Source organism: Hylobates moloch, unplaced genomic scaffold (genome assembly GCF_009828535.3).
Source record: "Hylobates moloch isolate HMO894 unplaced genomic scaffold, HMol_V3 SCAFFOLD_14, whole genome shotgun sequence".
Classification (NCBI taxonomy): Eukaryota; Metazoa; Chordata; class Mammalia; order Primates; family Hylobatidae; genus Hylobates; species Hylobates moloch.
In genome coordinates, this window is record NW_026652289.1 from 44,125,221 (window position 1) to 44,141,488 (window position 16,268).

The 16,268-nt window shown below is 39.7% G+C and overlaps 1 protein-coding gene across 8 annotated transcripts in view; it reads right to left on the reverse strand.

Moving 5' to 3' along the window:
• Positions 1-16,268, reverse strand: part of AKAP13 (A-kinase anchoring protein 13) — a 347,162-nt gene that overhangs the window by 235,198 nt on the left and 95,696 nt on the right. For all 8 annotated transcript variants that reach the window (XM_032175851.2, XM_032175850.2, XM_032175859.2 and 5 more), the window contains one exon: positions 13,653-13,696. In XM_032175851.2, coding sequence (XP_032031742.1) covers positions 13,653-13,685 — 33 coding nt within the window. In that variant the 5' untranslated portion in view covers positions 13,686-13,696. Of the gene's footprint in view, positions 1-13,652; positions 13,697-16,268 lie in introns of those variants that run through there.

Here is a 16,268-nt window from a genome sequence, read left to right on the forward strand (position 1 = left end):
ACATTTATAATCATCCATGTATGAGGCAACACCCTTTCCCAAAGAACAGCTTTAATTCTACTTGGAAACAATAAAAAAACACTAGCATTATGATGTACAAAGTACTGTGATAGAAGCTGAAGTAAAAATGAGAGCAATAAAATAATAATTCAGATACAAAGCCCCTGCCCTCAAGGAACATAATAAATGGAAAAGGCATGCATACAAATGTGCATCTAAAGTGCTCAAGCTCTTATTAGAAAGTCTCCACACAGTAGCTGCGGCATAGGAGTAGGAGTGACGGATCCACAGGACGATGAAAGCTCAGAAGGGGCTCCACAGAGACAAGTGGCAGGAAATGAATCCTGAAAGATAAGCACTTTTCTTTAGGCATGTGTTGGGGACTGGCGGGGCTCAGGGGTGCAGTTCAGAGAGAGGAAGAGATGCCGTAACAGTTTCACATGGCTGAAGGCTAGCTTACATAGAGTTGGAATTGGTTTACCTGAAGTACCAGTGGCTCAGCACGGGATCCATGGCTAGGGATTTTTAAACTCCAAATGCTGACATCAAAATACTGCTTTCATTTATGCTGTCCAAAAATCTGTCTCAGCAGCCCGTCTACAACCTCATTTCAAAACCTACTGCTCTTACCAATTCCATTTGCATCATAATCTGCGCTGCTGCTACTACTGCAAAGCATATGGGGCTTTAATCATCTACAATCATACAAGGAATAATTTGTGAAAAATTCTAAATGACATAAAAATATCATGAAAAAAATGTGAAGTGTTAATTCCCTTAATTGTCCACTGAAAATCACTGCTATCTCTTACAAAGAGATATCCAACCCTGTATTCAATAGCACACACCTTGATATTATTCTGAGTCAATAATGTAGTGATAATTTACTCAGGAAGCTGCCTTTAAAAAAGACAAGTCATAGATCTGTCCTTTTGAAATAACATCTTACTTAATATATACACTTTCCCATGCATCTTCACAGGCAACCGCTGCTGATGGGTTAGTCAGCCGTGTTGAAAAGTATAAATGTACCCATACAGTTCCAATTTAATTCATAGGAACCTCTTTGTTTATTTGGTTTATATGCTTAAACTTTGGAGTGCATCAGAATCACGTGAAGGGCTTATTTTAAAGTGACTTTTTGGGCCCCACCCTCCGGCATTTAGGTCTAGGATGGGGCATAAACATCTGCATTTCTACCAAGTTCCTAGTGGTGCTCATGCCCCTGGCTGCTGGTTGCGGACCTCACACTGAGAGCCAGTGCTCTAGAGAAGTCCAGATGGCAGTCATTCCAGGTCACCCCACATACCAATTACCACCGAGAGTAAGCAAGTTTTATAGGATGTATGTCTTACATTTGAAAAAGAGATGGTAAATGGAGTTCAGTGCTAAAGACAACCTCTAAATGTAGATGTGATGTAAGCATCAAGCTTCAAACAACCGTATCAACCTGAGGAGCTGATAGTGAAACCATCCCCCCGTGCAGAGATGAAATGGGAAGAGCAAAAGTTTTTAGTTCGAATTACTGCTTCACCTCTTCCTAGCTATGTTCCTTCATCTATAAAATGGATCTCACACGGGTGAGGAGATAAAGTAAGTAAGTTACCTTACAAGGAAGATGTTCGGTGAAAGGTAGTTGCTACCTAAGCTAACAAGGGAAAGAGCTCTCAGCACAAGTATTTATGCAGAAGATGCAAGAGGAAGCCACACAATGTAACTTTTACATGCACTATGTCAAAATAAAGGAGGTAGGTCTCTTTTTAAAACTACCTATATCTAAAGTTTTATCTATGATCAGGCTCATTGTGATATATACATATATATATATCTCACCTCATTTAATCCTTACTACCACACTCTAAGGTTGTTGTAAAAACATAACTGTTCTCCCTCAGGCTTCCAAGGCAGCTCCTCCTCCCAACTGTTTGCTCATTGATGGTACACCATTCTCCCTCTGTCCCTCACACTGAAACCCTCAGTGGCCATTCTGTGGCTCCTTGAGGCTTTCAGTCATTCTACCAGACAAAATCCGTATGTTCTTCCTGCAGAACAGCTTCATCATCCCCAGATCTCATTCTGTGTGCTGTAACACTGAAGTGATAGGCCTACTTACTTGATAGCCCCTTACTGCTCTCCTTCTACTCTGTATTTTGGGTGTGACTTTCATCATGCTACTATTTGCCTGCTCAAAAGATCTCCAGTTGCTCTTCACACTGTTACCCTGTGTAAAACCCCGTATTTCCTTTATTGGTGCTAACCACCAGAATTTTCTGCAATGATGGAAATACTTTCTATCTGCACTTAGTATGGTAGCCACTAGCTATGTGTAGCAACTGAGCACTATTTGATGAAGTGAATTTTTAATTCTATTTCACTTTAATTAAACAGCCACATGTAGCTAATGACTACATTACTACACAGAGCAGCTATATATAATCTCATCTCCAGGTGTCCTTCAACGTGAACTGCCCACCCTGGTCAAGCAAAGTCTCTCTCCACAACTGATAACACTCTTCCATGCCTTACTGCAAAGACTGTGCTTCCTCCTCTCACTCTGCTCTTGCCAGTCTCCACAGCCTATCTATCCAGGCTGGTAGAGCCCCCACCTTTTCTGAAGGCTTCCCAATTACATCTGCCAATATTTCATTCCTCTCCCTGCCATGAACAATCACTGTCTGCACAGCTCGTCTAGCAGCACTCCAATAGGTATTCCTTGCACTGTAATTTATCTACTCATGCATCGGAGCCCCTTCCTCCCCAGTGAAAGAATCTATTCTTCTGAGATCAAATCTCCCATTCACCTAACAGGTGCTTCACAAATACTTGTTTTAAATGAATTAAAGGTACAGAGTGATATATTTTAATCTTTCTTGGACAGCAAGACTTCTCTTCACTAGTATCAAATGGAAATTTTAATCCCCTCACTGTCATTTGATAGCTTGGCAAACACCCAGTTATTGAAAAAGTATCCTGTAAAAAGGCTCTGAAAAGTCTTTGACCCATGTACCTTTGTCTGTTCTAAAAATGCCAAGGAAAAATGAGAAAATACTACTTACAAACGAAAAACCCATTAACGTCAAAGCAAGTTTCCAGAAACTGATTAAAAAGTCCAACAGAAGGAAACTGAAATTCCTGCTCTGTGAAACCATCAAAAGCTAGACGGAGGAACCCTTGATTTCCTTATTCTTCTGGCAGGTCTCAGATCTGGCTGGACAAGGCCGCCAGCCCACAGATGCTGGAGCAGACCTATCAGAAATGTATTGTTAAGGCAAAGGCAGGTAATCCATTTAAGAGATCAGGAGGCTGATAAGGCTCTTTGTATAAGCAAAATGTATCCTAACAGCCAAGTGTGGAAACACATTTCCTAGGAAGAACGATAAAACTGTGCCATTACCAAATTAGCCTTCCCTATAAAGAGACAACTGAGAACATTAAGCTGAGGTAACCTAATTTCTGTGGCCCTTCAAAAATTTGATTATTTATGCAAACTACACTTGTTTAGGAATAAATTTTTTTAACTGACAAAAATTTTAAAACCTCCTCCTCCTAATCACAGTATCTCCGCTTGCATGCTCGTCTTCTGAGGTCTGTTCTAATTAGCATAAACAGAGCAGCACGTTAATCTACACGCAAAGTACAAGTCTTCATGGAGGCTGAAAATGTAAGTCTGGAGTAAACAGGAACCCAATGTGGTGGTAGAAAATCACTCTGATAAGCTTTTCTGGAGATCTAAATGCAAGTCCAGTGGATATGCTCTTCTGATTTCCCTTCTTTAAATGGGCTTTTGAGGGAAAAAAGGAGGTGAGGGCTTTGTAGCCACTCACAGGATGCGAACCCTACATCCACCCTGGCTGTAAAGTGGATACAATAACCAAACCCGGCATGTCTATTGTCATGATTAAATCAGGCAATGTGTATTAAGTGCTGGCCATGGTTCCTTGCCAAGAGTAGGTTCTCAACCAATACTAGCACCCTAACTTTTCCTTGGGAAAACAGAACAACATCATAAGGAACAGTCCCTATTCTAATAGAAACAGTTTAAAATCACTGGAGATTTTGTTTTGCACATTTTAAATAAAGAAAGGCATCCAGTGCCAGATATTCTTTCTTATGGTGCTCTTCTATTATCAGGATGTTTTGCCTCCTCCCACAAGCAGTTACATGCAAAAAAACATTTGGTACTGAGAGAAAACAAGAGAGGAAGGACAACATAATCAACCAGATCTGTTGGGGTTCTGGAAATTTGTTTTATAATTGGAATGGCTCTTCCCCTTGAAAATCTAATAAGTGTGGGTTTTATCCCAAACATATGGCAGGTAATGATTATTATCCCATATATTACCTTCGAGCATGCCTTGGAAAAAATTGAAATCTCACATCTGAGTATCTCACTGGCTTTAAAAAAGTATTTAATTCGCAGGGGCAAAAATATGCTGTTTGGCTTTCCTGAGGGAGACACAGAGATGTGTTCAATAGACCATAAATCTTAAGAGACACAAAAAAGCAAGTTTATAACTGAAGAATCTGAGATATGCTTATAGTCGTTTTAGTTAGTGAATCATCAGCATCGAATACAAGCCATCTGAGTCAGTGTTCCGTAGAGCCATCCACTCTGGCGTTACAGCTGCACAGATCATTAACCACAAGGGTCCAATGCCCACCGAAACATGTTGGAAACCAGTAAAGAACATTATTCTAACACAGAAAAAGCATCAGAGAACCGCAGGAGCTGAGCTTTACAAGAGAAATGCCTTACTGTTCCAGGGCCTTGGTCTCACTCTCACTGATCCAGAGCTAATGTGTCACCATCCTCTTGAGGAATCTCTAAGTATAAAGATGAAACAGCTGAGCATATACTTTATTGAGATAGCTAATACTGACTTTCCTATATCAAAAGTCACAAAACGCATTTTATCTTGACTACTTCCCTCACTATAGAGGGATTTCAAATAATAACTGTAAACTATTTTCCAATGTACCTATAATCCATAAAGACAGTCTAATCCTCACCTGTTCACCCCACCAAGAAAGGAGTACAATGCTATCTTTTTGAATATTCCTCTCTTCTTCATCTTCCAATTGCTACATTTTTTTCTCTTACTTAGCCCATTTGTTCTGAATCGTATACTATAACTTCTCTGTGCATGTACTTTGAGTATTAAATTCAAACCAATTAGGGACCTGCCTCCTGTACACCAGCTAAGCTAATTATTTGCAGATTCTGCTACCTGTTCAGACCTCTCGTAACCTGCTGTGAAACTGTAGGCAACTTCCCTCAATCTCTCTCTGTAGTTCAGTATCCTCACTCTTCCGGAAGACTGGGCTCAACCACTCCTAACATACAACGATTCCTATGACTCATCAAATTTGTCACCAGTCCTGACCTCTCCCATAAAGTCCATTCCTACATGTAAAGCTGACTGTGGGACATTCACTTGGGTGTAGTAAAGTGATGAGAGGACAGAGGAAGTGACTTTCTCTGGCATATCAAGTATGGGATTCATCCACGTCGCCTAATTCTTGATAGCTATTATTTCCTTGTACCTTGCAGAGCTTCAGGCCTGGCCTAGACAGATCTCTTCCAGACTAAGCCTGAGGCCTGAGATAAGGGGCATCCAAAGACCCTTTCCTCCTCTTTCATCAGAAGTCTAAAACTCTTGTTTCCTTTTCAGCTGTTAGTCTGAGGGAGGATTTATTTACTGTTTCTAGAGTCTAGTTGCTAGGTTGCTAGATCCGGTAGGGCTTAGAGTGTGGGAGTGGTGATAGAGCCCATTCTGTTTGTTTTATAAATACCAACCTTTCCTTCATGTGCTTGGCTTTTTCTTTTATCATCTGACAGCATCCCTCGTCCCTTACCTCATCTAGGACAAGACTATGCTTTGTATCTTGACAGAGAGGAGAGCTCTAGAGACAAAGGGTGCATGTACTATGTTCATAAAAAATAGAAGCAGTCACATGGCTTGCCATAAACAAATGGCTAAGATTATAACTCCCAAAAGAACTAAGATAATTCAGGACTGGAGAGATATAGGCACTATTTCTAGTACGCTTCTTCAACTAGGTAAGATATCTCACAAAATACATCTCTATAATAAAACTCTATCAAACACACTCAGCTGTACTTCACAGGGATGCTGTAAGGATTTCCTTACAGTTTCAAAGGTTCCACACGCACCATAAAGACAAGGTTATCACCTTCATTTCCCTGTTGGCCACACCTTCAATAACAAAGATGACATCACCAGCTACTCAGGGCCTATGCTAGGCAGATTAATAAACGAAACCTGGGAAACAAATGAGCAATTTTAAGAAAAGTAGCTCTTAAATGAAGTGAATTTCATTAAAATTTTAGTAGTCTTATCTAAACTGTAGTCCATTCACTCACTCAATGAATGTTTAACTAAGTGCCTACTATGTTCCATATTAAAAATGGTCATTATAGCTCAGCAGAGAATTACATTTCTTAAATAACCATGTGTATACACAAAGGCAGAGGCAATGCCCCCTTAAACCTCAGGCAATTTATCACTCAAAATGAGCTCTCTGTTGACATCAGCCCTTTCACCTACATTCAAGGGTATACCTTGCACAGAACAAGTGTGCCCCATTTTAGGAAAATCTAATATGCAAAAGATACCTCCAAACCAGAAACAACTTTAGAGGGCGAAAGTGAACAACTACTCATACCATCTCTCATATGCCCAATTCCACTGGAACAGATAAATTATGTACATTCAATACCACCTTAACTAAGGTATCAAAGTTAACATTTCCAATAATCGGAAAAGAATACATCATGTGTCCTCCTAATGTGACACTCCAAGAACATCACTCATGTAGTACCATTGCCAAAATCATGACAAAACATGCTACGAAATAAAATTAAGAGACTAAAGAGATATAATGTGTTTAAATCCTGGACTGAAGGAAAAGGGTGCTATAATGGACATTATTGGGAAAATTAGAGAAATGTGAATATAGACTTACATCATATAAGAGTATTACATCAATGTTACAATTCCTGTTTTTGTTAATTATACTGTGGTTATGAAGCAGAATGTCCTAGTTCTTAGGAAATATAGCTGAAATATTTAAGGGGAATAGAGTATAATGTTTGCAACTTTCAAATGACTAAAACAAATAAAAATATATAATACAGAGAATAAGCAAATGTGACTACATTTAACAAGAGTTGATAGAGGTGAAGTTATTGTATTCTTCTTGTAACTTCTCTGTACACTTAAAGTTTTGTTTTGTTTTTTGAGATGGGGTCTCGCTCTGTAGCCCAGGCTATAGTGCAGTGGTATGTTCATAGCTCACTGCAGCCTTGAACTCCTGGGCTCAAGCGATCCTCCTGCCTTAGCCTCCCAAGGTACTAGGATTACAGGCATGAGCCACTGTGCTTGGCCTTGGAGTTATTTCAAAGAAAACCCATTAAATCTTTTAAAACATGAAATGGAAGAGTAAACTTGGGTTACCTATTCTTCAAAAGGACTTTATTTCTGCAAGTCTCTATAATATTAAGTGCTATGACATGTTTGCGTGTTATGGAACAGTTGTGGACTTGGTATTTGTAATAAGACAGCTTGGTATATAGGAGAATGAAAATGAATTTCAGAGTAACTATTTCTGGGTAAAGCCCCACTTCTGCCATTCACTAGATGAACTGTCTTAAGCTTATGTTTCCTTATGTATGACGAGGGTAACGATGCAGCTTCCTCTGCTCTCGCACTGGTAACATTGCTGTGAGCACTGCACGCATTAACATAAGGCGTGCAAATGTGCTTTCTTAACTATGAGGTACTATGCAAACATGAGCTCTTGTTTTTAAGGAGCTGTCATCCAGAAAGGTTACAGGTGATGCAAATGAATTACACAACTGCAGGTAAAGTACCCATAGAAAATGAGAGAATGAAAGGACTACTATTAAATCATATTATACACCACTTATTCAGGTTCACAAATGGAGTAACAGAAGCAAGTTTTGAAAATATATAGTTTTTTTCCTCCCAAAAAGCAATCCAGCCATGAAACAATATAAAAACAGAGAAGTATTCTTTATTACACTGTCCTCTCGTAAGAGCCAAATCTGCTAAAAATATATATATTCCTTAATTCAAGAACATCCATTTATATCTAAATGTGGATCTTAATGATAACTAGAAAGGACTAAAACTATTTTTTCCTCAAAAGGGTAGTCCAAAATATGTATGTTTAAACTACCTAAGAATCCCATCTGCCCAGGGTCAGCAGATCCACCTTAGGATAAATCCCAGCATCCCTAAGAGGTCTGACTTGACCTCAAGCCAGAAGGAGCTCTAATGTTTTCTGAGTACACACAGGGATAGGAGCTGTAGTGGGGTTCAGATGTGAGGGAAGGTAGGCCCAGGGAGATTATCCAATAGTCTGTTAAATCCTACAAGATCCAGCTTTTTCCTCATCCCCTCCCTAAATCTCCAACCTCATGCAGAAGAGATTGGACCCCTCCCCCTTGCACTCACTAAGCCCCAGCCACTGTTCTGTTCCTCAAACATATTAAGTTACTACTTCTCATTTTAGAGTTTCTGCATTTGTTCCCTTGGGCTAGAACACTTCTAGGAGCTTCACATGCTGGATCCTTCAGGTCTCAGCCTAAGTGACATGCCCCTCCAAGGCCTTCCCTGACCACCCAATATAAAATAGCCCCTGGTCAGGCACCATCACATCGCCATTTCATTTATTTTCATAGAGCTCTTCTTTCTGATATGTTATCTTGCTGTCTTCCTTCTTCTCACTACAATGCAAGTACCAGGAGAACAGGGACCTTCTGTTTTGTTCATGGCTAAATCTCCAGCATCCAGAACAGGTCTTGGCACAAAGAAGGCACCTGAATAAAAGAATAAATTGCCCAGCTCCAGCCCAAAGTTTACTTCCAATCCTGATGTATAAGTGAAATTAAGAAACACCAGGAACAAAATGTTTAAGGCTCAAATGCAACCCAGGTTTCTGGAACTCGTTTCTTGACTCAACTTTGTCTTCTACACCAGAGTCCACTATACTAATTCCATACACCCTTTTACCTTCTCAAAGAGCTCATCTATTCTTACAGTCAAAAGAATCAATTTCTCAGAGATGACTCAAACGACTTCACTTCAAAACCAACTTCCTTGCTCTGTAGTTTCAAGCACATACCTCCACCTGTCAACAGGACACCCATGTGACTTTATTTAACATGTGTAAAGAACAAGCTCATCATCTCCTTCTTCTCTATACCTGATGATGGTATAGAGTGAGCTGTCACTCACACTCAAGTTCTCAATCAACTGTCATTCATGGTTCTCTTTCACTCCCTATGTCTAATAAAGCATTTGGCCCTGCTGTTCCTTTTGAAATATTTCTTGTATCTGCCACTGCCTCTCCATCTTTCCTCTCTCTAAACGATCCAGGCCCTCATACCAAGAAGGATACTACTAAGCTACTCAGAGTTTTTAGCACTACTACTAAATGGAGCTGAAAATGCAATTCTTATAAATCCATCTGGCAATAATCATTACTTTTGTGGCGGCTGTGGGAAAAACCCAACTTAGTGATGTAACTACCTTGCCTAACATAAAGGTTGTACTCATGCAATCAGAGCTAACAGACAGGAAAACCAAGGCATAGCCATATTGAGCTACTGGACTCCAAAGCTTCAGGCCAGGGTCCTGCACATTTTACAGTGAACATTTCATTGAAAATAATTCATTAAAAGAGCTTAATTTAAATATCCAACAGTACTGCCACCTGTACACTTTGGAACCTTCCTTACATTTGTAACTATTGCAACGTATTCTGGACACATCTTTATTCAAAAGCTGATTAAAATATTTATTTGGAGTCCAGCCTATTTGTCTTAACTGACAGATAAAAGTTCTTCTCCGGGTACAGTGTTTTTCCTTATTTAGCAGCAATATTCTCTCTTCTACTGATGACACTCACCCCTGGCAGATCCCAAATATGATCTAAATGAAAATCTTCGCAATCTTTGTTCTCTTGCTTCTTTCTTTCCCTAGGTGCAGAGAACTGCCCCCATCAGCCTGCTCAATGGGCTATCATAAAACAGCTACTTTTCCTCACCAAAACAGCATAAATCCCTGCAACTTGACTCAGTTCACTGAGAATCCAATATACTGTTACTCTCCTTTTAAAAAGGAGATAATATATTGCCCCATTAAGTATTACTGTTGATGGACATACTTGAATCCTGAAGTTTAAAGAAGTATTCTTCAGTAGAGCCTGCTCAAGTCAATTAAACACAAACATATACAAAGCACTTAGTGTATTAACTATGTTACTCAGAACTGAGCTGTGCTTCCCTAACAGAATGAAACTTTTTAAAGCTTAACAAGGTTTACAGTGGTTTCTATGACTTAAGTCCAGAAAACAAAGGTTCAATTCACAATTTACCACTAATTAGCTGTGCCATCTTATCACAACATCTTCAGACCTCATTTCCTCATGTCTAAAAGGGAGAGGTTGAAGCATATATTAGCTAAAGCATTTACTAACTCTGAAGTTCTCAGGCTCCATGATGGCAAGATCAGAGGTTCTAACTGACCTAACTGCATTTATCCTCTCCTTCCCAATTATCCTTTATCACTAATTTTCTAAAACTACTACTCTATTAGTTTTCTACTGCTGTTACAAAAAATTATCACAAACTCAGTGGCTGAAGACAACACAAATGTATTATCGTATTATCATTTCTGGAAGTCAGAAGTCCAAAATGACTTTCACTTGTTTAAAAATCAAGGTACCAGCAGGGCTGTGTTCCTTCTAGAGTCTCTATGTGGAGAAACTGTTCTTTTGCTATTTCCAGTTTCTAGAGCTGCATTCCGTGGCTCATGGGCTCCTTCTCCTCCATGTTCTAAGCCAGCAGTGTAGCATCTTCAAATCTCTGACCACTGACTCTCCTGATACTCCCTCTCACTCATGAGAACCCCTGTAATTACACTGGGACCCTCAGATATTTCAGAATAACCTCCCATCTTAAGATCCTTAACTTAATCAAGTATGAAAAGTTCCTTTTGCCATGTAAGGTAAATATTCATAGGTTCTAGGGATTAAGAAGTGAATAAATTTGGGGGAGCGATCCTTCTGCATAACACAACTACTTATTTACAACAGTTCCCTAATCAAAAACCTTTAATACTCAAAACCAGACAAAGACATCACAAGAAAACTATAGAAAATATCTCTATGTATAGACACAAAAGTCCTCAAAATACTTTCAAAACAAATCCAACAACATATAAAAAAGATTGTGCAGCATTATCAAATGATACTTATCTCAGAAATGCCAGGTTGGCTTAACATTAAAAATTCAACCAAGGTAGCCTGGCAATACAGCAAGACCTTATCTCTAAAAATAAAAACAAGCCAGGCAGGATGGCTCATACTGTAATCCCAGCACTTTGGGAAGCCGAGGTGGAAGGATCACGTGAGCCCAGCCTGGGCAGCATAGTCAGATCTCGTCTCTACAAAAAAAAAAAAAAAATAGCTGGGCATGGATGCACATGCCTGTGGTTCCAGCTACTCAGGAGGCTGAGGTGGGAAGATCATTTGAGCCTGGGAGATCGCAGCTACAGTGAGTCATGGTCATGCCACTGCACTCCAGCTTGGGTGACAGAGCAAGACCTTGTCCCAATACATAAATGAATAGCCAGGCATGGTGGTGCACACCTGTAGTCCTAGCTACTCGGGAGGCTGAGGTGGGATGATCCCTTGATCCCAGGAGTTCCACGATGCTGTGAGCTATGATCATGTCACTGCACTCCAGCCTGGGTGACAGAGCAAGGCCCCATCTCTATAAATAAATAAAAACCATTTAATTGACTCAATGTAATATATCACATTAATGAAAGGAAAAAACCCACATGGCCATCTCAACACAGAAAGATCACCTGACAAAATCCAACATGTTTTCATCATAAAAATAGTCAAACTAGGAATAGAAGGGAACGTCCTCATCTAACAAAAGGTACCTGTGAAAAATCCACACCTAACAACATCATACTTAATGGTGAAAGCTTGGATGCTTTCTCTTTAAGATCAGCAAAAGACAAGGATGTTTGCGCTCACCATTTCTACTCAATGTTGTACCAGAGATGCTTCTAAGGGCAATTAGGCAAGAAAAAGAAATAAAAGGCATCCAGATTGGAAAGGAAGAAAACGATCTCCGATCACCTGATACTGTACAGAGAAAATCCTAAGGCATCCACTTAAAAACTGTGGCCAAATAAGTTTGATTATAGTTTGTAACTCATCTCTGACACAAGGCTATAGTTTCAGAGATCAGAACGCAAAAATCAACAGTATTTCTATATATAAGCAATGAACAATTAAAAACTGAACAATTGGTCAAGCGCCATGGCTCATGCCTGTAATCCCAGCACTTTGGGAGCCGGGTGGATCACGAGGTGAGGAGTTCGAGACCACCCTGGCAAACACGGTAAAACCCCATCTCTAATAAAAATACAAAAAATTAGCCAGGAGTGGTGGCAGGCACCTATAGTCCTAGCTACCTGGGAGGCTGAGGCAGGAGAATGGCGTGAACCTGGGAGGCGGAGCTTGCAGTGAGCCGAGATCGCGCCACTGCACTCCAGCCTGGGCAACAGAGCGAGACTCCATCAAAAAAAAAAAAAAAAAAAAACTGAACAATTAAGATAACAAAATTAACAATACCATCAAAATCAATAAAATCATAAGCAACAAATTTCAAGGAAGTACCAAGTTTATACAGTGAAAACTACCAAACACTGTTGAAAGAAATCAAAAACAACCTAAATGAAAGGAATCAAATTCAGAGTCCAGAAAAAATTCCTCACACTTATGATCAATTTCAACAAAGATGCCCAAGACAATTCAATGGGAGAAAGAATAGTGTTTTCAACAAATGCTGCTGGAACAACTAGAGATCCACATGCAAAAGAAAAAAGTTGGACTCGTCCCTTACAAAATACACAAAAATGCACTCTCATATTACATACCTAAATGTAAGGGCTAAACCTATAAAATTCCTAGATGAAAACATAGGAATAAATCTCTGTGACTTTAGGTTAGGCAAAGAATTCTTCTTAGATATGACGCCAAAAAAAAAAAAAGCAACAACAGAACATTATCAAAACTGAAAATTTTTGTGCTTGAAAGGATAGCATCAAGAAAGTGAAATGACAACCCACTGAATGAGAGAAGTCCCTCACTTTAGGGAGATAAGTCCTAAAGAAAACAGCACTCTTGCCAATGACATAGTGCCACCTAGTTGCAACATAAGGTAAATCACAGTGGCAGTAGAAGGATCTCCACACCACTTTTACAGAAATGAACTGCAGGTAAAAAATAAGAAGCTACAGTACTGTTTGGCAGGACAATTTGTTTCATACGTGCATACTATCGCCCTGACTAAATTAACTCTCGAGTCTTACAGGTATTATTTGTTTTCAGTTCCATGCACAGATTAGCCATTTAGTATTTACTAAATCAAATTCAATTTCTGAAGTGTCTTACACCAATATATTCATGCATATATGGTTAAAATTTTCCTTGAGAATCTATCACGTGAGAGTGTGGCTTATTATAACAAGTAAACAGAACAGATAAATACAAAATAATAAGAAATCTCATGATTTACTCACATATAAGGGAGCTTGTTGTGGATTAAGTTTCATGACCCAGGACACTGAAACAGAAATGGAATAAATGAGAATAAAATTAAAAGTTGTCATCAAAAATATATAAGCCACCTAAAGTCCTAGGTGTCAAGCATAGCTCTATGAGTACAATCCCGTGCCCGAGATTATGATATGCCCAGCTGTATGCTATACACTAAGAGATTTAGGAAGGAAGCAGGGTCAGGGATTGATCCCAGACTCAATCTTTTCAAGTGGGGAAGAAAGAACTTCCGATTGAAAAATAAAGACAAAAGGCTTCACTGTCACAGACGTTTCAACAACCAACGGGATATTTAAAACAGTTATCACAGCAAAACCATTGTAGGTTCACTTACATTTTTACATAGTCCCTCAAACTCACAAAATGCTGTTTACTCAGGGACTTCTTACGGTCTTACTAGGGAGCCTGGAAAGTGAGGGGAGGATTGCAAGGGACCACTAGAACGCTCTTCCTCAATTCCCCTTCTCTGAGCAGGGAGGCTACAGCTTGCCTCTCTAACCACTAAAAGGCATGACCCTCCTCAAAGTTAATAGCTGGATTCCCTGATTGTTATGTTCACTAAATGAATTCTCATAAAAATCTCATTAAGATTTAGAGAAGGCTTCCAGGGTTGAATTCCTGAACATTAAGAATAGCATGTTCTTAAAAGTTTCACTTGGTGATTGGACCAGGACTTCATCTAGGCTCTAAACGCTCAGAATGGTAGGTCCTTTACCAAACACCCTGAGTTTGAGTATAAAGTGATCTCATGCTCTTAAGAGTCAGAGAAACAGAACCAAGTGACTTCACTATAATTTGATCTGAGGAAGTTTCTTACTCACAATAGGTAAATGAAGGCACATACTAACCAGCAAAATAAACAAAAGTATAAAGTGTCATTCATACATGCAAAAAAACAGACAAAATAACAAACTCTGTGTTCTAACAAATCACAAAAGCCTCACTAAAATTAAAATGACCAAATGTTTGGACTGAAAAGCAATGCCTTGGTAGCCCAGCCATGCCCAACTCGAATAACAGAACCATCTCGATATTACAGTCCTCACAGATCAAGCTGTGTATGTCTCAGATCACGACTTCACCAAAAAGCAGTTAACACACACTTAGAGGCAAAAAAATCTACATCAGCCTCCTAAATGCAATCATCTCCACACCAGTTGCAGGTCCCAAGCTTCAATGTGTTCTGCTGGACAACGCAGTAGAAAGCTGATAAGCAGGTGGCTTTCCCCCACTGACTGAACCACCTCCATGCCCATGCCCATTCATTCTCTGGTCCACCCCATGCGCTATAACAGACCTCCTGGCTCAGGGTACTCTTTCCTTCCTGACTGCCTTCACTTAATGACTTTGTACTTTTAGGTGCAAAAATTATCTGCAGAAATCCACACTGAAAACCAAACTTGGGAAAGACAGCAATAACCAACATTTTTACAAGAAGAACAAAGTCAATTTCAAGCCCATCAGATTCAAACAGCAAGCATGGATGAAAATAAAAGATTGAAAGGCTTGAGTACCTTCTCAATGTATTAAATATCTATTTAATTTACAATTAACCTCACTGTGCTCACTGGACTTTTAATCAGCTTTCCAGGTCCTGCTCAGACTTGCCTAGGATATGGGAATGAAAGAACCTATAAATTTATGGACCAATCTACCTTAACTAACTTGTCAAGTGTTCCTGCATCAAGTAGAAGAAACATCAGTGAAACTGATACAGGAATTAACACCTTGTTAATCCATAAAAATTAAAGGAGTGGTATCCAATCTTCTGGCTTCCCTGGGCCACACTGGAAGAAGAAGAATTGTGTTGTGCCACACATAAAATACACTAACACTAATAATAGCTGCTAAGCTTTAAAAAAATTGCAAAAAAAGAAAATCTCATTATTTGTTTGTTTGTTTTGAGATGGAGTCTCGCTCTGTCGCCCAGGCTAGAGCGCAGTGGCACCATCTTGGCTCACTGCAACCTCTGCCTCCTGGGTTCAAGCAATTCTCCTACCTCAGCCTCTCGAGTAGCTGAGATCACAGGCACCAGCCACAACACCCAGCTAATTTTTTGTATTTTCAGTAGAGACAGGGTTTCACTATGATGAACAAGCTGGTCCTGAACTCCTGACCTCAGGTGATCCACCCGCCTTGGCCTCCCAAAGTGCTGGGATTACAGGCGTGAGCCACCATGCCCGGCCAATGTTTTAAGAAAGTTTACGAATTTGTATTGGGCCACATTCAAAGCCTTCACAGGCTGCATGCAGCCTGCAGGCCGCGGTTTGGACAAGCTTGGATTAGAGAAATCTACAGAGACAAACTAGTGACTTAGTAGCCCTCTGATGTTTCGTGATTTGCAAGAAACTTAGGATGACTATGTGTAAAGACCACAGACATCAATTTAACTGAATGGTTCCCACCACACTGGAATGAGGAAGCTGAGCAAACTCAGAGGACTCTAAGAAAGGGCTGATGTCATCTGAACTGTTTGGAAGTATAAACTCCTCTAAACATGTTTCAAAACCAGAACTCATAAGAGTTGTTCTGATACACGGATTAAAAGAGGGATGACAAAGTGTCTGTCCTCACACTGG